The 23,675-nt window shown below is 46.2% G+C and overlaps 1 protein-coding gene across 2 annotated transcripts in view; it reads left to right on the forward strand.

Moving 5' to 3' along the window:
* Positions 1 to 23,675, forward strand: part of LOC138663046 (oocyte zinc finger protein XlCOF22-like) — a 60,811-nt gene that overhangs the window by 34,042 nt on the left and 3,094 nt on the right. Inside the window, exons 2-6 of one of the 2 annotated variants that reach the window (XM_069749103.1) lie at positions 17,530 to 17,679; positions 17,809 to 17,988; positions 18,062 to 18,185; positions 18,269 to 18,366; positions 18,570 to 18,660. In XM_069749103.1, the coding sequence (XP_069605204.1) occupies positions 17,530 to 17,679; positions 17,809 to 17,988; positions 18,062 to 18,185; positions 18,269 to 18,366; positions 18,570 to 18,660 (643 nt within the window). Of the gene's footprint in view, positions 1 to 17,529; positions 17,680 to 17,808; positions 17,989 to 18,061; positions 18,186 to 18,268; positions 18,367 to 18,569; positions 18,661 to 23,675 lie in introns of those variants that run through there. The other variant, XM_069749104.1, reaches the window with a different exon arrangement.

The raw sequence follows: 23,675 nt of genomic DNA on the forward strand, positions 1-23,675 counted from the left end.
GTATGCATGCAGTACTCTGCTGGGTGTCATGGTGCTGGATGAGGGTAAGTTTCTGTGTAGGGTCAGGTGTTTACAGTGTGGATGTAGCAGAGCCATGTGTGTACAAGGTGTATGTAGCGGAGCCGCATGTGAACGGCACAGAGCAGTGGTGTCCGGAGGTGGAGCCATGTGTGCGTGAAGTGTACGGAACGGAGCCACGTATGCAAGGTATATGGAGCGGAGACGTTTGTGTGTACAGAGCGAAGCCGCATGTGTACGAGGTGTACGAAGCGGAGCTGCATGTGTACGAGGTGTACGTAGCGGAGTCGCGTGTGTATGAGGTGTACGGAGCAGAGCCGCATGTGTGCGAGGTGTTCGGAGCGGAGTCACGTGTGTGCGAGGTGTGTGTGAGGTGTACAGAGCGGAGTCGTGTGTGTGTGTGAAGCAGAGCTACGTGTGTACGAGTTGTACGCAGCGGACGCTAGCTGTGTCGGATCGGAGCAGATATTGCTCCTCGCTCTGACACTGACTGGCACAGGAAAGACTGAGAGGTCTTTATCAGTGGCGTACCAGAGCTGCAGCGACGTGAGCAGTCAGCGGTGCGGTGTGGCTGGATAATATCATTCAGCAACGCAGGAGTGGAAGCTGTCGGCTGCTGCTAGGGAGCGCATTGAAAGGTGTGTGTGTGTGTGTAGTGATGGAGAAGGCAATAATGAGGGTGGGGTAACCATGTGTGGCCATCATACTGTACGTAGTATCATGTCGGGCCATTATACTGTACCCAGCATCATGTGGGCCCATTATACTGTATGGAGCATCATGTGAAGCCATTATACAGTATGGAGCATCATGTGTGGCCATTATAATGTACACATCATGTGTGGCCATTATACAGTATGGAGCATAATGTGTGGCCATTATACAGTATGGCGCATCATGTGTGGCCATTATACAGTATGGAGCACTGTGTGGCCATTATACAATATGGATCACTGTGTGGCCATTATACAGTATGGAGCACTGTGTGGCCATTATACAGTGTGGAGCACTGTGTGGCCATTATACAGTATGGAGCACTGTGTGGCCATTATACAGTATGGAGCACTATGTGGGGCCATTATACAGTATGGAGCACTATGTGGGGCCATTATACAGTATGGAGCATCATGTGGGCCATTATACTGTTCCCAGCATCATGTGTAGCCATTTTACAGTATGGAACACTGTGTGGCCATTTTACAGTATGGAGCACTGTGTGGCCATATTTTTTTTTTGCTTATAATTATTGTTTATGAAACAGTGTGATCAGCAGTGATAAATGGGTATGTTGGGGTGTGGATATGGGTGTGACTAGTTGTGAAATGGGTGTGGTCAGAGGCGTGGCCTAAAATTAGCAGCTGCGCGTCCTCAAACTTTGTCCCTCTTTTCTTTCTTCAAAAGTTGAGAGGTATGCCATACACATGAAATAAGAGTTGGCTGAAAGGTCATTTGGCAGACGGTCATCTCTCCCGACTCCCCCATACACACAAATTATTATTATTATACATTTATTCCATGGCGCTTTACATGTGAATACGGGGCAAATATAGACAAATACATTAAACATGAGCAAATAACAAGGCACACGGGTACATAAGGAGAGAGGACCCTGCCCACGAGGGCTCACAGTCTGCAGGGGATGGGTGTTGTGAATTCTGTGGCAGAGCTCCCTCCTGTGGTCACAAGTGGTACTTCGGCTGATTCTCTCTGGGAGCTTCCGTTTGTGGAGGAAAGTGGTACTGCGGCTTCTGAGTTTCCTCCCTCAGGTGATCTGGTGAGGTCGTTAGGTGCTTCTCTACTTAACTCCACCTAATGCTTTGATCCATGCTTCCTGTCAATGTTCCAGTGCTGGACTTGTTTTTCCCTGGATCATTCCTGTGGCCTGCTGCTCTGCATAGCTAAGTTCTTCTTTGCTATTTGTTTGCTATTTTTTCTGTCCAGCTTGTCTAATTGTTTTGCTGGAAGCTCTGGGACGCAAAGGGTGTACCTCCGTGCCGTTAGTTCGGTACGGAGGGTCTTTTTGCCCCCTTTGCGTGGTTTTCTTTAGGGTTTTGTGTAGACCGCAAAGTTATCTTTCCTATCCTCGCTCTGTTAAGAAAGTCGGGCGTCACTTTGCTGAATCTATTTCATCCCTACGTTTGTCTTTTCATCTTAACTCACAGTCATTATATGTGGGGGGCTGCCTTTTCCTTTGGGGTATTTCTCTGAGGCAAGGTAGGCTTATTTTCTATCTTCAGGCTAGTTAGTTTCTCAGGCTGTGCCGAGTTGCATAGGCAGAGTTAGGCGCAATCCACGGCTGCCTCTAGTGTTGTTTGGAGAGGATTAGGGATTGCGGTCTGCAGAGTTCCCACGTCTCAGAGCTCGTTCTATTATTTTGGGTTATTGTCAGATCACTGTATTTGCTCTGACCGCTATGTCCATTGTGATACTGAATTGCCTATCACAACAGTACAGGAAGCCAAAAGTGCTAATGATTCTCAATAGAGGGAAAAAAGAAGTTCTGAGAACATTTTTTTTTCTTTGCACTGTGTTTTGCCTTTTTTTTCCCTTAGACATTTGGGTGGTTCAGGACACAGGTGTAGCAATGGACATTAAAGGTCTGTCTTCATGTGTGGATCAGCTCACGGCAAGAGTTCAAAATATTCAAGATTTTGTGGTTCAGAATTCTTTGTTAGAACCGAGAATTCCTATTCCAGATTTGTTTTTTGGAGATAGAACTAAATTTCTGAGTTTCAAAAATAATTGTAAACTATTTCTGGCATTGAAACCTCGCTCCTCTGGTGACCCAGTTCAACAGGTTAGGATCATCATTTCTTTTTTGCGTGGCGACCCTCAGGACTGGGCATTTTCTCTTGCGTCAGGAGATCCTGCATTAAGTAATATCGATGCGTTTTTCCTGGCGCTTGGATTGCTGTACGATGAGCCTAATTCAGTGGATCAGGCAGAAAAAAATTTGCTGGCTCTTTGTCAGGCTCAGGATGAGATAGAGGTATATTGCCAGAAATTTATGGAATGAAGGTGCGCTCGCAGCTATATTCAGAAAGGGTCTCTCTGAAGCCCTTAAGGATGTCATGGTGGGATTTCCTATGCCTGCTGGTTTCAATGAGTCTATGTCTTTGGCCATTCAGATCGGTCGACGCTTGCGTGAGCGTAAATCTGTGCACCATTTGGCGGTATTACCTGAAATTAAACCTGAGCCTATGCAGTGCGATAGGACTATGACCAGAGTTGAACGGCAAGAACACAGACGTCTGAATGGGCTGTGTTTCTACTGTGGTGATTCCACTCATGCTATCTCTGATTGTCCTAAGCGCACTAAGCGGTTCGCCAGGTCTGCCAACATTGGTACAGTACAGTCAAAATTTCTTCTGTCCGTTACCTTGATCTGCTCTTTGTCATCGTATTCTGTCATGGCGTTTGTGGATTCAGGCGCTGCCCTGAATTTGATGGACTTGGAATATGCTAAGCGTTGTGGGTTTTTCTTGGAGCCCTTGCAGTGTCCTATTCCATTGAGAGGAATTGATGCTACGCCTTTGGCCAAGAATAAGCCTCAATACTGGACCCAGCTGACCATGTGCATGGCTCCTGCACATCAGGAGGTTATTCGCTTTCTGGTGTTGCATAATTTGCATGATGTGGTCGTGTTGGGGTTGCCATGGCTACAAGCCCATAATCCAGTATTGGATTGGAAATCCATGTCGGTGTCCAGCTGGGGTTGTCAGGGGGTACATGGTGATGTTCCATTTCTGTCAATTTCGTCATCCACCCCTTCTGAGGTTCCAGAGTTCTTGTCTGATTACCGGGATGTATTTGATGAGCCCAAGTCCGATGCCCTACCTCCGCATAGGGATTGTGATTGTGCTATCAATTTGATTCCTGGTAGTAAATTCCCAAAAGGTCGACTGTTTAATTTATCCATGCCTGAGCACACCGCTATGCGCAGTTATGTGAAGGAATCCCTGGAGAAGGGGCATATTCGCCCGTCATCGTCGCCATTAGGAGCAGGGTTCTTTTTTGTAGCCAAGAAGGATGGTTCGCTGAGACCTTGTATTGATTACCGCCTTCTTAATAAGATCACTGTTAAATTTCAGTACCCCTTGCCATTGTTATCTGATTTGTTTGCTCGGATTAAGGGGGCTAGTTGGTTCACCAAGATAGATCTTCGTGGTGCGTATAATCTGGTGCGAATCAGGCGAGGCGATGAATGGAAAACTGCATTTAATACGCCCGAGGGTCATTTTGAGTATCTAGTGATGCTATTCGGACTTGCCAATGCTCCATCAGTGTTTCAGTCCTTTATGCATGACATCTTCCGAGAGTACCTGGATAAATTACTGATTGTGTAGTTGGATGACATTTTGATCTTCTCGGATGATTGGGAGTCTCATGTGAAGCAGGTCAGAACGGTTTTTCAGGTCCTGCGTGCTAATTCTTTGTTTGTGAAGGGATCAAAGTGTCTCTTTGGTGTTCAGAAGGTTTCATTTTTGGGGTTCATCTTTTCCCCTTCTACTATCGAGATGGATCCTGTTAAGGTCCAAGCCATCCATGATTGGACTCAGCCGACATCTCTGAAAAGTCTGCAAAAGTTCCTGGGCTTTGCTAATTTTTATCGTCGCTTCATCTGCAATTTTTCTAGTATTGCCAAACCATTGACCGATTTGACCAAGAAGGGTGCTGATTTGGTCAATTGGTCTTCTGCTGCTGTGGAAGCTTTTCAAGAGTTGAAGCGTCGTTTTTCTTCTGCCCCTGTGTTGTGTCAACCAGATGTTTCTCTTCTGTTCCAGGTCGAGGTTGATGCTTCTGAGATTGGAGCAGGGGCTGTTTTGTCGCAGAGAGGTTCTGATTGCTCAGTGATGAAACCATGCGCTTTTTTTTCCAGGAAGTTTTCGCCTGCTGAGCGAAATTATGATGTGGGCAACCGAGAGTTGCTGGCCATGAAGTGCGCATTCGAGGAGTGGCGTCATTGGCTTGAAGGAGCTAAGCATCGCGTGGTGGTATTGACTGATCATAAGAACTTGACTTATCTCGAGTCTGCTAAGCGTTTGAATCCTAGACAGGCTCGTTGGTCGCTGTTTTTTGCCCGTTTTGACTTTGTGATTTCGTACCTTCCGGGCTCTAAAAATGTGAAGGCAGATGCTCTGTCTAGGAGTTTTGTGCCCGACTCTCCGGGTTTATCTGAGCCGGCGGGTATCCTCAAGGAAGGAGTAATTGTGTCTGCCATCTCCCCTGATTTGCGGCGGGTGCTGCAAAAATTTCAGGCTAATAAACCTGATCGTTGTCCAGCGGAGAAACTGTTTGTCCCTGATAGGTGGACGAATAAAGTTATCTCTGAGGTTCATTGTTCGGTGTTGGCTGGTCATCCTGGAATCTTTGGTACCAGAGAGTTAGTGGCTAGATCCTTTTGGTGGCCATCTCTGTCGCGGGATGTGCGTACTTTTGTGCAGTCCTGTGGGATTTGTGCTCGGGCTAAGCCCTGCTGTTCTCGTGCCAGTGGGTTGCTTTTGCCCTTGCCGGTCCCGAAGAGGCCTTGGACACATATCTCTATGGATTTTATTTCAGATCTTCCCGTTTCTCAAAAGATGTCAGTCATTTGGGTGGTCTGTGATCGCTTTTCTAAGATGGTCCATCTGGTACCCTTGTCTAAATTGCCTTCCTCCTCTGATTTGGTGCCATTGTTCTTCCAGCATGTGGTTCGTTTGCATGGCATTCCAGAGAATATCGTTTCTGACAGAGGTTCCCAGTTTGTTTCGAGGTTTTGGCGAGCCTTTTGTGGTAGGATGGGCATTGACTTGTCTTTTTCCTCGGCTTTCCATCCTCAGACTAATGGCCAGACCGAACGAACCAATCAGACCTTGGAAACCTATCTGAGATGCTTTGTTTCTGCCGATCAGGATGACTGGGTGTCCTTTTTGCCTTTGGCTGAGTTCGCCCTTAATAATCGGGCCAGCTCGGCTACCTTGGTTTCGCCATTTTTCTGCAATTCTGGGTTCCATCCTCGTTTCTCTTCAGGACAGGTTGAGTCTTCGGACTGTCCTGGTGTGGATACTGTGGTGGACAGGTTGCAGCAGATTTGGACTCATGTAGTGGACAATTTGACCTTGTCCCAGGAGAAGGCTCAACGTTTTGCTAATCGCAGACGCCGTGTGGGTCCCCGACTTCGTGTTGGGGATCTGGTTTGGTTATCTTCTCGTCATATTCCTATGAAGGTTTCCTCTCCTAAGTTTAAACCTCGTTTCATTGGTCCGTATAGGATTTCTGAGGTTCTTAATCCTGTGTCTTTTCGTCTGACCCTCCCAGATTCTTTTTTCATACATAACGTATTCCATAGGTCATTGTTGCGGAGATACGTGGCACCTATGGTTCCATCTGTTGACCCTCCTGCCCCGGTTTTGGTGGAGGGGGAATTGGAGTATATTGTGGAGAAGATTTTGGATTCTCGTGTTTCAAGACGGAAACTCCAGTATCTGGTTAAATGGAAGGGTTATGCTCAGGAAGATAATTCCTGGGTTTTTGCCTCTGATGTCCATGCTCCCGATCTTGTTCGTGCCTTTCATGTGGCTCATCCTGGTCGGCCTGGGGGCTCTGGTGAGGGTTCGGTGACCCCTCCTCAAGGGGGGGGTACTGTTGTGAATTCTGTGGCAGAGCTCCCTCCTGTGGTCACAAGTGGTACTTCGGCTGATTCTCTCTGGGAGCTTCCGTTTGTGGAGGAAAGTGGTACTGCGGCTTCTGAGTTTCCTCCCTCAGGTGATCTGGTGAGGTCGTTAGGTGCTTCTCTACTTAACTCCACCTAATGCTTTGATCCATGCTTCCTGTCAATGTTCCAGTGTTGGACTTGTTTTTCCCTGGATCATTCCTGTGGCCTGCTGCTCTGCATAGCTAAGTTCTTCTTTGCTATTTGTTTGCTAGTTTTTTCTGTCCAGCTTGTCTAATTGTTTTGCTGGAAGCTCTGGGACGCAAAGGGTGTACCTCCGTGCCGTTAGTTCGGTACGGAGGGTCTTTTTGCCCCCTTTGCGTGGTTTTCTTTAGGGTTTTGTGTAGACCGCAAAGTTATCTTTCCTATCCTCGCTCTGTTAAGAAAGTCGGGCCTCATTTTGCTGAATCTATTTCATCCCCACGTTTGTCTTTTCATCTTAACTCACAGTCATTATATGTGGGGGGCTGCCTTTTCCTTTGGGGTATTTCTCTGAGGCAAGGTAGGCTTATTTTCTATCTTCAGGCTAGTTAGTTTCTCAGGCTGTGCCGAGTTGCATAGGCAGAGTTAGGCGCAATCCACGGCTGCCTCTAGTGTTGTTTGGAGAGGATTAGGGATTGCGGTCTGCAGAGTTCCCACGTCTCAGAGCTCGTTCTATTATTTTGGGTTATTGTCAGATCACTGTATTTGCTCTGACCGCTATGTCCATTGTGATACTGAATTGCCTATCACAACAGATGGGTGATGAAACACTAGGAGAGGGTAGGGCAGGTTGTGCGGCGGTTCAGTAAGTTCAGGATCACTGCAGACTGTAGGCTTGTCGGAAGAGGTGAGTCTTAAAGGGGTTGTCCACTACTTTCATGTAACCCCCCCAATGTATCCCCCCTGGGCACCAAATGAATTGTGTAAATACCTTCTGTTGCCGTTTTTGCCTGTGAGCGGCGCTATGGCAGCGGCTGAGTCCGGGTCACGTGACCCCCAGGCTGCAGCCACCGCTAATTTTCGCTGACGTCACGTCAATTTCCAGACTCTGGAAATTGACGTGACGTCAGCAACAGGCGTGACCAGCCCCAACAGTCAGCAGTCACTCAAGAGTGACTGGGCTGTGGGCGTGGCTGTGTGCTGCCTGCGGGGCTGTGTGTGCTGGGGGGCGGGTGGGGCTGTGTGTGCTGGGGGCGGGCGGGGCTGTGTGTGCTGGGGTCGGGCGGGGCTGTGCTAGGATCTGCTGCCGTCGTCGGCGTCCGGTGCGGCTGGTACAGTGGCCGTTGCGTCGGCGGCCGGTGCCGTGGTGGCGGCCGGTGCATCGGTGGCCTGTGCCGTGGCGGCGGCCGGTGCGAAGGTGGCCGGTGCGGCGACGGCCGGTGCGTCATCGTCGGTGGCCGGTGCCGTGGCGGCGACCGGTGCAGTGGTGGCCGGTGCGGCGGCGGCCGGTGCGTCATCGGCGGCGGCCAGTGCCGTGGCGGCGGCCAGTGCAACGGCAGGGGTCTGTGCCGAAGGTGCTGGAGTGTGCGGTGGCGGCGGCATCTCTGTGTGCCCATCGGGCTCTGCCTGCTACAGTGACAGCGAGTAACACATTAGCCAATGATGGGACAGTAGTAGTCCCATCATCCGGCTAATGTGTTGAATGTAAAAAAAAAACAGTACATTCATACAACACACACCATGTGACGTAACATGTGACAACATTCAACACATGCGACATGCGGCACCATGCGACAACATGCACCATGTGACGACATGCACAATGCGACAACATGCACCATGCGGCGACATGCACCATGCGACGACATGCGTCGACATGCGCCATGCACCATGTGACGCCATGCGCCGACATGTGACATGCACCATGCGACGACATGCACCATGCGACGACATGCTACATGCACCATGCGACAACATGCACCATGCGACGACATGCGCCATGCCACGACATGCGCCATGCGACACATGCGCCGACATGCACCATGCGAAGACATGCACCATGCGCCGACATGCAACATGCGCCGACATGCAACATGCACCATGCGGCGACATGCATCATGCGACACCATGCGCCGACATGCACCATGCGACGACATGCTACATGCACCATGCGATGACATGCAACATGCACCATGCGACGGCATGCACCATGCGACGACATGCACCATGCGCCGACATGCACCATGCGCCAACATGCACCATGCGACGACATGCACCATGCGACGACATGCACCATGCGACGACATGCTACATGCACCATGTGACGACATTCGACATCATGCTGCATGCACCATGCGACAACATGCACCATGCGACGACATGCGCCATGCTACGACATGTGCCATGTGACGAAATGCGCCACCATGTGATATGCTACATGCGCCGACATGCACCATGCGCCGACATGCAACACCATGCGCCGACATGCACCATGCGACGACATGCGACATGCATCATGCGACATGCTAGATGCACCATGCGACGACATGCACCATGCACAGTACATACATACATACAGACATACAACATACATACAGTACATATAACATAGAGTACATACTCACCATCACTTGTCACTTTGTTCCCCGAAGCAATTGTCACCTGTAAAAAATATTAAAATAATAAACAAACAATATACTCCCTGTCCGCAGAAATCCAATTAAAACGAGTGTCCCACGACGATCTCCCAGTGGAGAGCAGGAGCATCAGCTGATGCGACCACTCTCCAGGGGCTCCAGGAACACAATGATGGAAGGTATCCTCCATCATGTATTCCTCACAAGGTATTCCTACGCCCCTGTGAGAAAATAGTCCCTAGTCTCACTTATGGCATTGCTGGGTGAGACATTTTCCCACGCAGCAAATGCCATAAAGTGAGACCAGTGAACTAGAGTAACCTCAGTGATGCACTGCACGAGCCATTGTCTCCTGTCAGTGTGTCACTGAGGGTCCTATAGAGCAGTGACATCATCCGATGTCACTGTTCTATAGGGGAGATCGTCGTGGGACACTCGTTATTAATTGGACTACGGCGGACAGGTAGTATACGGTTTATTATTTTAATTTTTTTGCAGGCGCTGAAGTATGGTAAGTATGGTTAAATGAAGAATATTAAAATACTTTTTTCCAAATGTATGCGTGTTTTATTAACCCTTTCTTACTATTGGATTAATAATGGATAGGCGTCTTATTGACGCCTCTCTGTTATTAACCCGGCTTAATGTCACCTTACAATAGCAAGGTGACATTAACCCCTTATTACCCCATATCCCACCGCTACTCGGGAGTGGGAAGAGAGGGGCTAAGTGCCGGAATTGACGCATCTTACAGATGCGCCATTTCTGGGGCGGCTGCGGACTGGTATTTGTAGCCGGGTGGGGGGGGGGGCAATATCCATGGCCCCTCTCTAGGCTATGAATATCAGCCCGCAGCTGTCTGCGTAGCCTTTCTGGCTATAAAATAGCCCCACGTCATTTTTTTGGGGGTGTCCCCCTATTTTAATAGCCAGTAAAGGCTACGCAGACAACTGCGGGCTGGTATTCATAGCAGGCTACAAATATTGGCCCCCGGCTGTCGGCTTTCCCCCTCTGGCGCAGAAAATTGCGCGGAAGCCCACACCGTTTTTTTCCGCTTTTTTTTTTTTAAAATTCAACACTCATTAAGGCCTCTTTCACCGACGCACATTGTGAAATTTGCGTATGACGTGGGCAGCGGATGCAGTTTTTCAACGCATCCGCTGCCCATTCTGAAGTGCGGGGAGGAGGGGGCGGAGTTTCTGCCGCACATGCGCAGTAGAAAATGGCGGGTGCGACGGCCAAAAAAACTTTCACTTGAACGTTTATTCGTGCTGACGGTCCGCCAAAACACGACGGATCCGTTGCACGACGGAGGCGACGTCTGGCCATCCGTCACGATCTGTCGCTAATATAAGTCTATGGGTAAAACGCATCCTGCGAGCACATTTGCAGGATCCGTTTTTTTGCACCAGATCGTTTTTTTCCGCCAGATCCATTTTTTTCAACCGGATCCAATTTTTTCCACTGGATTGTTTTTTTTTTCCACCAGATCTGTTTTTTCTCATAGAGTTGTATTAGCGCCGGATTGCGCCTGATGGACACACGTTTAATCCGTTTTTTGCAGGATCCGTCAAAAAAGCTGTTTCCGCCAGACGGAAAACACATACAGAGGAACGGTTTTTCGGTACATCGAAAAAATGCACAGCGACGGATCTAGCAAAAAACGGATGAAACGTGTGGCCATCAGGCGCACTCCGGCGCTAATACAACTCTATGAGAAAAAAACGGATCTGGCGGAAAAAAACGATAAGGTGGAAAAAAAAGGATACGGCGAAAAAAAAAGATCCGGCGAAAAAAAACGGATCCTGCAAATGTGCTCGCAGGATGCGTTTTGTACCTATAGACTTGTATTAGCGACGGATCGCGACGGCTGGCCACATGTCGCATCCGTCGTGCAATGGATCCGTCGTGTTTTGGCGGACGCGACGCACAAAAAAAGTTCAATGTAACTTTTTTTGTGCGACGTGTCTGCCATTTCCGACTGCGCATGCGTGGCTGGAACTCCGCCCCCTCCTCCATGCTCATCACAATGGGCAGTGGATGCGTTGTAAAACTGAATCCGCTGCCCACGTTGTGCTAAATTTAGCATAACGTCCGTCGGTACGTCTGGCCGACGATTTGCGACGGCCTCATACCGACGCAAGTGTGAAAGTAGCCTTACATCTGAATTTGCTGACTGTAATGCAGCCACCCCAGAGTATAATGTAACCCCCCAAAGAATATAATGCAGCCCCCCCATAGAGTATGATGCAATCACCCCTCATAGAATATAAATATAATACAGCCCCCCATAGAATATAATGTAGCCCCGAATAGAATAGAATGCAGCCCACCTCCCCATAGAATATAATGCAGCCCCATCAAAAAGTATGATGCAATCATCTCTCATAAAATCTAATACAGCCCCCCATAGAATATAATGCAGCCCACCTCCCCATAATATATAATGTAGCCCCCATAGAATATAATGCAGCCTCCCATAGTATATAAGACAGCCTCCCTCATAGAATATAATATACCCCCATAGTATATAAGACAGCCTCCCCCATAGAATAGAATATACCCCCCGCAATAGTATATAACACAGCCACATAGTATATAACACGGCCTCCCCCATAGAATATAATATACCTCCCATAGTATATATCAAAGCTTGCATATGATATAGCACAACCTGCATAGTATATAGCACAGCCTGCATAATATAGCACAGCCCGCCTAGTAGTATACAGCACAGCCCATGTAGTAGTATACAGCACAACCCGGGTCGTAGTATATACAGCACAGCCCGCGTAGTAGTATATACAGCACAGCCCGCGTAGTAGTATACACAGCACAGCCCACACAGTGGTATATACATAGCACAGCCCACACAGTGGTATATACACAGCACAGCCCACACAGTGGTATATACACAGCACAGCCCACACAGTGGTATATACACAGCACAGCCCACACAGTGGTATATACACAGCACAGTCCACACAGTGGTATATACAGCACAACCCACATCTCATCCCCCCGATAATGGCTCCACAGTCCAGTAAAAAAAAAAAAAACACTCTCCTCACCTTTCCTCTTGCTCCTGTCTCGGTGGCTGCAGTCTGCCCGGGACACAGCAGGTGTGTGATGATATGACGTCATCGCGCACCCACAGTGTCAGAGGCAGAGCGGGGAATGATGGGAGAGGGAGCGATCAGCGGACGCTCTCTCCTCCATCATTGCATTGAACTATACCGGCGTGATAGACGCCGGTATAGTTGAATGCGGCGGCGGCACTGGCGGGAGGAGGGGGGAAAGAGTGCAGCGGCCCACTACTGTCACCGGCCCTTCTGGCATTTGCCAGAAGTGCCCGATGGCCAGTCTGGCCCTGGTCACCGCCCACACACTTCCCTCCTCCTGAACTGCAGCGTTTCTCGGACCCACATCCGCAACAAAACTGCAGATATTTGTTACATCTCAATGAAAGTGTAAGGCCGGAGTCACACTACAGCGAGATATGGCCGAGTCTCGCAGGTTAAATACAAGCTCTGGCACCGGCACTCCGGAGCGGAGCGTGCGGATCCATGTATTGCTGTGCGGCCGCACGCTCCGCTCTGGAGTGCCGGTGCCAGAGCTGGATTTTAACCTGCGAGACTCGGCCGTATCTCGCTGTGTGTGACTCCGGCCTAAGGGTGCAGAAACGCTGCAGTTTGGCACAAAAGAAGTGACATGCTGCGGAGAAAAAAAAAAGCTGCGTTTCGGTGCGGCCTTTTCCGCAGCATGTGCACAACAAGTCTGCGGCTCCCATAGACTTACATTGGTTGTGGATTTAATGCAATTCCGTACGGCAAAAAACGCTGCGGATCTGCAATCAAATCCGCAACCTGTGCACAGAGTCTTAGCATTTAGTGAACCTAGCAAAAAGCCAAGCAAAAAACAAGTGTGGGATTGCACTTTTTTGCAATTTCATCGCACTTTGAATTTTTTTCACATTTTCTGTTACACGACATGGTAAAACCAATGGTGTCGTTCAAAAGTAGAACTTGTCCCGCAAAAGATAAGCCCTCACATGGCCATATTGATGGAAACATTATGGCTCTGGAAAGAAGGGGAGCGATAAACGAAAACAGCTCCAGGGGTGAAGGGGTTTAGAAACATGGATATGGACATATCTATGGAAATAGATATATAAATATATCTGTATGTATCCATCTATCCCATATCTATCTAATTCTATCTATCTGTCTGTGTCTATCTATCTATCTATTATCTATCTATTTATCTATCTAATTTCTATGTATCTAATATCTATCTATCTAATATCTATCTATCTATCTATCTATCTAATATCTATCTATCTATATCTATCTATCTAATATCTATCTATCTATCTATTTATCTATCTATGTGTAATGGAGTGTGGGTTGGACAAATGTAAAAGACGAGTTGGACAGAAATTACATCACAAATCTTTTTGAAGAGAGAGGAGGGAGAGGAGGGAGGGGTTTGGGTGTGTTTTTGGAGTGGGTGTGCTAGGTTCGGGCTTAGTGGCAGTGCAAAGCATCATGGAACTTGTAGTATTAGAGCACAATAACTCAGGAGAAAGGAAGTTGTCGATTAACCCCATGAGAGTTGAATCCAGCACTGAAGATGTGCTGCTACAGCATTATAACAGCTAATATTGCTAAAATAAACACAGTAGATGTTTTCAGTGGCACATAATAGCAAGATTTATGAAAAAACAACAACTTTATAGTAGTGGACAACTTATTTAAGGTTCTTTTTGAAGGTTTCTATGGTAGGCGAGAGTCTTATGTGTTGGGGTAGAGAGTTCCAGAGTATCGGGGAAGCACGGGAGAAGTCTTGGATGCGGTTGGGGGAAGAAGAGATGAGAAGGGAGTAGAGAAGGAGGTGTTGAGAGGATCGGAGGTTGCGTGTAGGTAGGTACCGGGAGACCATGTCACAGATGTATGGAGGAGACAGGTTGTGGATGGCTTTGTATGTCATTGTGAGGGTTTTGAACTGGAGTCTCTGGGCGATAGGAAGCCAGTGGAGGGCTTGACCTAGGGAAGAGGTTGGGGAATAGCGGGGAGACAGGTAGATTAGTCGGGCAGCAGAGTGTAGGATGGATTGGTGTGGTGCCAGAGTGCTAGAGGGGAGTCCAGAGAGTAGGAGGTTGCAGTAGTCGAGGCGGGAGATAAGGGCATGCAATAGCGTTTTTGTGGTGTCGCGATCCTTTGTCAGGATCCTTCATGATCAGCACTGTTCTTCCTTGTGTTAGCCAAGCTGGGTGGTGACCTGCTATTAGCAGTTGGTTCATCTACTTTGCCATGCGTTCATGTACCGCTGTGAATTTCTTTAGCTAGTAGGTGAGGATCATGTATGTGCCAGGTGCTATCCAGCTCTTCATGTTCTTGACCCGCTGTTGGATGTCTGCTTCTGTAATGGTGTCTGGTTCTAAAACTAGGTGGTTGCTTTGTTTCATTCTCAAATATTGCAGCCACATTGCACTGGTGTTGTGTTTTTTTCCTTCTCCCATATGTTCCTCCAGTATTGCTCAGTCACTGCTATTGGTAGAGTTGCTGCCTTTGTGCTGTTGGGAGTACACTTTGGATGGTTCTTTGGAGAACAGGGCATTTATCTTCTTGACCTCAGCTTCTCTAGTGTAACTCCCTAGTTTTGCAGCGACTGCTGTGAGCCTTTGTTTAGCAGTCCCTTCAGTTGGGTTCAGGCCTTTGTACTTGTCCAGCTTGGTCATATTCTTGATATTTACACCCTTCTGTATTTCTGATAGTTGGCTGACTTCCCTTCGTGGCACCTTGATCTTTGTCTACAGTCTTCTTTTCCAAGGGGGGCAAGTACTTCTGTTGTTCTTCCTGGTTGCATAACCAAGCATTTCCATGATTGCTGAGGCAGTAGCATAGATCAGGTTATTAGTTTAAGTTATGGTGGTGGTAGGTATTGATGCAAGTGCTCTATTGGCATCCTCTAGCATACAGTTTGGTGGTCTTTCTTTGCTGAGCGTTGGCCGTTGATCTCTGGTATTGATGGCATTTAGGTTATCTAAAATCTTCTGATTCAGACAAGCTGCAGTGCTCTCTAGGTGCAAGGTTGGATTAGGATCTTCTGGGGGTTGCACATGTTATTCTTCCAGGTCTTCAAGTGGGGTGGATCTACAGTGCAGTTGATCCATCTCAAGTTGTAACAATAGCTTTCTCTTTATGATATTGAAACGTTGGGTGACTAGTTGCTTCTCAGTTAGTGGACATGCAGGTCTTGTATTCATCCAGAGTTTCCTCATACGCTTCATATATCCTCTCTCAATTGGTCTGCTGTTATAATATCCAGGTTCTCTTGCCTTGTCCAAGTATGGTTTCGTCCAGTAGCCCATGTATCATCAGATTGTCCTGGTTCCTCGACATCTGACGTGCACCTTGTTTATCCAGACAATGACTGAGCCGGCATGACTCTCTTTATTCGTGACACTCTCATGTTTATTGAGGTAGGCACCATTGTGTTATGGACCACTACTGGTATATTATGTCCAACAGTGCAGAACCAAAATTTGAACCCGTCTCCCACATTGGTGGCTGTGATTTTACTAAACGCGGCACATGTATTGCCGGCTTCTATTATGTCTTTTACCAAGTGTTACCGACTTTTTTTGATCTTAAGAAAAATGCTCGTGCTACCGATCATGAATCCGAATGTACCATATTCGTGCCAAATTTATGTTTGACGATCGTTTTCCGAACATATTCGCTCGTCTCTAATTATGGCCACTACAACCTGCTACACAAAATAAAAACCCCACTCAGTATGGAGGCATTTACAGTCCACCACAACCCCAATATAATGGCCCCTAACAGCCACACATTCAGTATGAGAGTCCCAACGGCTCTTCTCTTAATAAGATGCACCCACAATTCCTGATATTTGAAAAAAAAAACAAAAAAAAAACACACTACTCAGCCAACCCGGTCCTGAGATGCGCTGCTCTGGTCTGTGCGGTGTGAGTACTGAGGCTCCTATTCCAGCTTTCCTTTGGTCTGTATGAGAGAGTCGCCTCCAGACTCCTCTAGCGGAGTATTATCTACAGGAAGAACAAAAGGATTATCCTCTGAAACTCAGGATGTCAGATCCTTCTCTGCCCTGACATCATCTGTCGGGAGGCCCCCAATACATTATATAGTCGCCCAAACCCCCGAAATCAGTGATTTCATGTAACTTTAGTCTAATGTGTATGGGAGCGTTAAAAGGTAACTTATTGGACGCTGCCTCTGACCCGGCCTAATAGACCTTCATACATTGCAGCCCAGACCCCATTATTAGGCATGTAAGTCTCGTAATAACTAGGCCGCCCCCATACTATCCAGTACTTGGGGACGGGGGGCATTCAGCCAAACTCTGTCACCTTCTTAGATGCCATGTTTGCTTTTCACAGCAGCAAGTGGTTAAACTGCCAGGGTTTTTGTTGAAGCCTCATCTGTTCCGTCCCTGCGGTGCACATCTATGTTCTGGGGCACAAAAAGATTAATTTATTTTTAATAAATGTTTAACATGTTAAAAATTATAAAATGTGTCTTCTGCTTTTTCCACGTTTTTTTTCTTTTTACAAGAATTGTTGGAGCCAATTTTCTTTAGAAACATTTTAATATCTGGTTTTTTTTCTTGTAATATCGGAAAGCCTAAGGCCAGAAATAAACCCCATAAATCACTGTACATGGAGACTTTGGGATCAGATCATTTCTGTCCGCGTTGATTGTGGAAACAAAAAATCTTTTCTAAAAGCCTCAAACTTCTGTGTGTGAATCAGAGCTGAGATCTAACGTGATAGAAGATTACAGTGCGGGGAAGACGGAAAACCTTCATATAGAGGCCGGTGGTGATGGAGTCAGTGACCGACTCTGGCCAAATCTGTCTCTAGAGCCGTAGTAGAAGATGAAGATGTCGTCCTCATCATGAAGTAGTTATTTCTCATGTCGCGTGTAATGAATATCTCCTGCAGTATTGCTAATGGCAATTCCAGGGTCGGTAAATGAGACGAGAATTAGCGTTATGGAAGATGAGTCTATGAGAAACGTATTCAGCTGCCGACTCCAAGGAGGAAACTGCTTGTTGTCTGTGGCCTAAATATATAGGATTTATTAGTAGATGTAAAGAAGGAAACTAAATACTGTAAAATAATAAATCTCCTCATATGTTTCCATTATTATCTCCAGTAATTGTATTATTACACAGGATTCTTATGATCTTACATCGGCTCATCTTCTCATTCAGGTCTCTACAATATCGGATCCTCTCAGTGAAGATCTTCTACAAAAGAAAATTGTCCTGATTTACCCATCAAAGATGGATATGGTCAGAGACAAGATGGCGGAGAGGATATTACACCTCACCCTAGAGATCCTCTTTCGGGTTACTGGAGAGGTGAGAGATTCTGATGACGTCACATTACATCATTCTTATCTATGGGAATAACAGATGGACAGAACTGGAGAGGTGAGAACTCTGGAAATGTCTGTAGTGAGATTTATTAATGTGTCTCTCCATTACCAGGATTACACAGTGGTGAAGAAGACCTCTAGTGATCGCTGTCAGGATCCTGTGTCTGAGGGATGGGGAAGACCCCTGAGCCCAATCACGGGGCCTCCACCTCACCCCCTGATCCATGAGGACATCAATGACCAGAAGATCCTAGAACTCACCTACAAGATGATTGAGCTGCTGACTGGAGAGGTGACACTGCTGGGACATTATACAGTAACACTATGAAGGGATTGGGGGATGACGGTATCATTGTATGTGTCAGGTTCCTATAAGGTGTCAGGATGTCGCCGTCTATTTCTCCATGGAGGAGTGGGAGTATTTAGAAGGACACAGAGATCTGTACAAGAACGTCATAATGGAGGTTCCCCAGCACCTCACATCTCCAGGTACTAGACAGGACTAAATACACATGGCCTATAATTATCTGTATGTAAAGAATGAATTCACTCCCTGTATGTGTTTCCTCCAGATCTATACAGTAAGAGGACAACACCAGAGAGATGTCCCCGTCCTCTTCTTCCACAGGACTGCAAGCAAGAAGATCCCAGTGCTCCTCAGGATGATCAGGTAGATGGAGAGAAGGTGTCAGGAGATCTCCCCTATGATGTGTAGACGCCGGTGAAGGTCTTGTGCTCAGTCTTGTTTTATCCGCCAGTATTATATGTTTTATACTTGACTTGTGTAATGAGAACGGTGGAGATGGCAGGATTAGAGCTGATCATAGTTGTGACTTCTCCATCTGTCGGTGACTTTTACAATAATTGTTTCAGGGTGAAGATCTGACCCATATTAATACTACAGAGACATATGTGAGGGGGGATGATTGGTGTAAAGAGGAGATTCCCACATATGACTACCCAGGTGAGTAGTGACCACTAAATGTAGAGAAGTCACAGATTCTCCTCAGTCACCGGCTGTGGCTGCTTTATCGGTGGCCTTACCATGATTGCCATGGATTCTGGCTCATGAATTGGGACACACATGAATTTGTAGGATAATATGCTCTAGCAAGCTATCTGTCAAACAAATTATAAAAAATTGATTGGTCCAAAATTTTCCACCTCCACATTTATACCAGGAATGGCATTAAAGTTAGGGATGAATGGAGTAGCCGAATCCTCCCATCTGGGAAATGCGACATCAAGAGGCAAAGCCCCTTGGACACTGGTGTGTGCCAATTCACGAGCACTAGGGACAGCGCTAGTACTGGGCATTGTTCCCTGAGTTGCAGACATTTCTGCAGAAGCACTATTCTTCCTTCTTGTTGTACTGGTCCTTGTGTGTAAGGATGGAACAGAATCACTGCTCATTTCTGAGCTATCACTGTCACTGCACTTTCTTCGCTGTCAGAACATAAAAGTGCATAAGCCTCCTCTACACTATAATACTGACGGGCCATTTTATTTTTTTAATTTTTTTCGGAAATCGACAACACTGACGTGACCAAATTATTGGGGAGACAATTGAGAAAAGCTTAATTCTTAAGCCTAACCTTAACCCCTTTACCCCCAAGGGTGGTTTGCACGTTATGGACCGGGCCAATTTTTACAATTCTGACCACTGTCCCTTTATGAGGTTATAACTCTGGAACGCTTCAATGGATCCCGGTGATTCTGACATTGTTTTCTCGAGACATATTGTACTTCATGATAGTGGTAAAATTTCTTTGATATTACCTGCGTTTATTTGTGAAAAAAACGGAAATTTGGCGAAAATTTTGAAAATTTTGCCATTTTCCAACTTTTAATTTTTATGCAATTAAATCACAGAGATATGTCACACAAAATACTTAATAAGTAACATTTTCCACATGTCTACTTTTCATCAGCACAATTTTGGAACCAAAAATTTTTTTTGTTAGGGAGTTATAAGGGTTAAAACTTGACCAGCAATTTTTCATTTTTACAACACCATTTTTTTTTATTGACCACATCTCATTTGAAGTCATTTTGAGGGGTCTATATGATAGAAAATACCCAAGTCTGACACCATTCTAAAAACTGCACACCTCAAGGTGCTCAAAACCACATTCAAGAAGTTTATTAACCCTTCAGGTGTTTCACAGGAATTTTTGGAATGTTTAAATAAAAATGAACATTTAACTTTTTTTCACAAAAAATTTACTTCAGCTCCAATTTGTTTTATTTTACCAAGGGTAACAGGAGAAAATGGACCCCAAACGTTGTTGTATACTTTGTCCTGAGTACGCTGATACCCGACATGTGGGGGTAAACCACTGTTTGGGCGCATGACAGAGCTCGGAAGCGAAGGAGCGCCATTTGACTTTTCAATGCAAAATTGACTGGAATTGAGATGGGACGCCATGTTGTGTTTGGAGAGCCACTGATGTGCCAAAACATTGAAACCCCTAACAAGTAACACCATTTTGGAAAGTAGACCCCCTAAGGAACGTATCTAGATGTGTGGTGAGCACTTTGACCCACCAAGGGCTTCACAGAAGTTTATAATGCAGAACCGTAAAAATAAAAAATCATTTTTTTCACAAAAATTATCTTTTCGCCCCCAATTTTTTATTTTCCCAAGGGTAAGAGAAGAAATTGGACCCCAAAAGTTGTTGTACAATTTGTCCTGAGTACGCCGATACCACATATGTGGGAGTAAACCATTGTTTGGGTGCATGGTGAGCACTTTGACCAACCAAGGGCTTCACAGAAGTTTATAATGCAGAGCGGTAAAAATAAAACAAACATTTTTTCCCACAAAAATCTTTTTTTAGGCCCCAGTTTTGTATTTTCCCGAGGGTAACAGGAGAAATTGGACCCCAAAAGTTGTTGTCCAATTTGTCCTGAGTGCGCTGATACCCCATATGTGGGGGGGGGGACCACCGTTTGGGCACATGGGAGGGCTCGGAAGGGAAGGAGCATCATTTGGAATGCAGACTTAGATGGAATGGTCTGCAGGCGTCACATTGCGTTTGTAGAGCACCATATGTACCTAAACAGTAGAAACCCCCCACAAGTGACCCCATATTGGAAACTAGACCCCCCAAGGAACTTATCTAGATGTGTTGTGAGAACTTTGAACCTCCAAGTGTTTCACTACAGTTTATATCCCAGAGCTGTGAAAATAAAAAATCCTTTTTTTTCCCACAAAAATTATTTTTTAGCCCCTAGTTTTGTATTTTCCCAAGGGTAACAGGAGAAATTGGACCCCAAAAGTTGTTGTACTATTTGTCCTGAGTACGCTGATACCCCATATGTTGAGGTAAACCCCAGTTTGGGCACACGGGAGAGCTCGGAAGGGAAGGAGCACTGTTTTACTTTTTCAACGCAGAATTGGCTGGAATTGAGATTGGACGCCATGTCGCGTTTGGAGAGCCCCTGATGTGCCTAAACAGCGGAAACCCCCCAATTATAACTGAAACCCTAATCCAAACACATCCCTAACCCTAATCCCAACAGTAACCCTAACCACACCTCTAACCCAGACACACCCCTAACCCTAATCCCAACCCTATTCCCAACCGTAAATGTAATCCAAACCCTAACCCTAACTTTAGCCCCAACCCTAACTATAGCCTTAACCCTAGCCCTAACACTATCCCCAACCCTAACCCTAGCCCTAGCCCTTACCCTAGCCCTAACCCTAACCCTAGCCCCAACCCTAACACTAGCCCTAATCCTAGCCCTAACCCTATCCCTAACCGTAGCCCTAACCCTAATGGGAGAATGGAAATAAATACATTTTTTAAATTTTTTAATTTTTCCCTAACTAAGGGGGTGATGAAGGGGGGTTTGATTTACTTTTATAGCGGGTTTTTTAGCGGATTTTTATGATTGGCAGCCGTCACACACTGAAAAACGCTTTTTATTGCAAAAAATATTTTTGCGTTACCACATTTTGAGAGCTATAATTTTTCCATATTTGAGTCCACATAGTCATGTGAGGTCTTGTTTTTTGCAGGATGAGTTGACGTTTTTATTGGTAACATTTTCGGGCACGTGACATTTTTGATTTGATCGCTTTTTATTCGATTTTTGTGAGGCAGAATGACCAAAAACCAGCTATTCATGAATTTCTTTTGGGGGAGGCGTTTATACCGTTCCGCGTTTGGTAAAATGGATAAAACAGTTTTATTCTTCGGGTCAGTACGATTACAGCGATACCTCATTTATATCATTTTTTTATGTTTTGGCGCTTTTATACGATAAAAACTATTTTATAGAAAAAATAATTATTTTTGCATCGCTTTATTCTGAGGACTATACCTTTTTTATTTTTTTGCTGATGATGCTGTATGGCGGCTCGTTTTTTGCGGGACAGGATGACGCTTTCAGTGGTACCATGGTTATTTATATCTGTCTTTTTGATCGCTCGTTATTCCACTTTTTGTTCGGTGGTATGATAATAAAGCGTTGTTTTTTGCCTCGTTTTTTTTTTTCTTACGGTGTTTACTGAAGGGGTTAAGTAGTGATATAGTTTTATAGGTGTGGTCGTTACGGACGTGGCGATACTAAATATGTGTACTTTTGTTGTTTTTTTTTTTATTTAGATAAAGAAATGAATTTATGGGAATAATATATATATTTTTTTTCATTATTTAGGAAATTTTTTTATTTATTTTTTTTTAACACGTGTGGAAATTTTTTGAAAATTTTTTTCACTTGGTCGCAGGTGGGGACATCACAGATCGGGGATCTGACAGTGTGCACAGCAATCTGTCAGATCACCGATCTGACTTACAGCGCTGCAGGCTTCACAATGCCTGCTTTGAGCAGGCTCTGTGAAGCCACCTCCCTCCCTGCAGGACCCGGATGCCGCAGCCATCTTGGATCCAGGCCTGGAGCAGGGAGGGAGGTAGGAGATCCTCGCAGCAATGCGATCACATCGCGTTGCTGCGGGGGTCTCAGGGAAGCCCGCAGGGAGCCCCCTCCCTGCGCGATGCTTCCCTGTACCGCCGGCACACCGCGATCATGTTTGATCGTGGTGTGCCGGGGGTTAATGTACCGGGGGCGGTCCATGACCACTCCTGGCACATAGTTCCGGATGTTAGCTGCAATATGCAGCTGACACCCGGCCGCGATCGGCCGCGCTCCCCCTGTGAGCGCGGCCGATCGGCTGGACGTACTATTCCGTCCTTGGGAAGTAGGGCCCACCCCACATGGACGGAATAGTACGCCCATTGGCAGAAAGGGGTTAACATTGGAATAAACCCTAACTTTAGCCCCAACACTAACCCTAACTATAGCACTAACCTTAACCTGCCTTATCTGTTTTTTTTTACTTTATAACAAGATCGCTGACTGACACAGCTGTTGCCAGCAGCACTTGTAACACTGTTTCTCCTCTAATCTCTCACTGAATGGACACCTGAGGAGAAACAGCGTTTTTATGAGGCAGATCGCTCGGGAAAGTTAATTGCTACAACACACTTTCTTAGTGATTTGTCTCATTGGCTGGTGTGACGCTGACGTCATCACGACCTGAACCAATCAAGTCTCAATGAGGTTGCGGATCACAGAAAGTGCTGTGAGCCAGAATCCTCTCGTTATAAGGTACGTGGGGGTCCTGATGAGCACAAAACTGCCGACCATAGACAAACGGTAGATAAACCTCGGCGCTAGCAGGGCTTTGTGCAGCGCTGACGTTTATCTACTGTTGGCGGTCACAAAGTGGTTAAGTTAAGAGTATCATCATTTCTGTCCAGGCCTTTTTCCTGAGTTTTATTTTTTTTTAAATTCTGTGGAAGCATGGTTGGAAAGCAATGTCGGACATTTATTTGTTCATTTTCATAGATTTTTGATTTATTACTTTTGTCAGATTCAAGTTATTTCTGTCACCATTGTAGGGTTTTCTGTCATTAAATGAGGGGTACCAACAATTTTGACCACGTGTGTAGGAGGAATAAATATTTT

This window comes from Ranitomeya imitator, chromosome 2 (genome assembly GCF_032444005.1).
Source record: "Ranitomeya imitator isolate aRanImi1 chromosome 2, aRanImi1.pri, whole genome shotgun sequence".
NCBI lineage: Eukaryota > Metazoa > Chordata > Amphibia > Anura > Dendrobatidae > Ranitomeya > Ranitomeya imitator.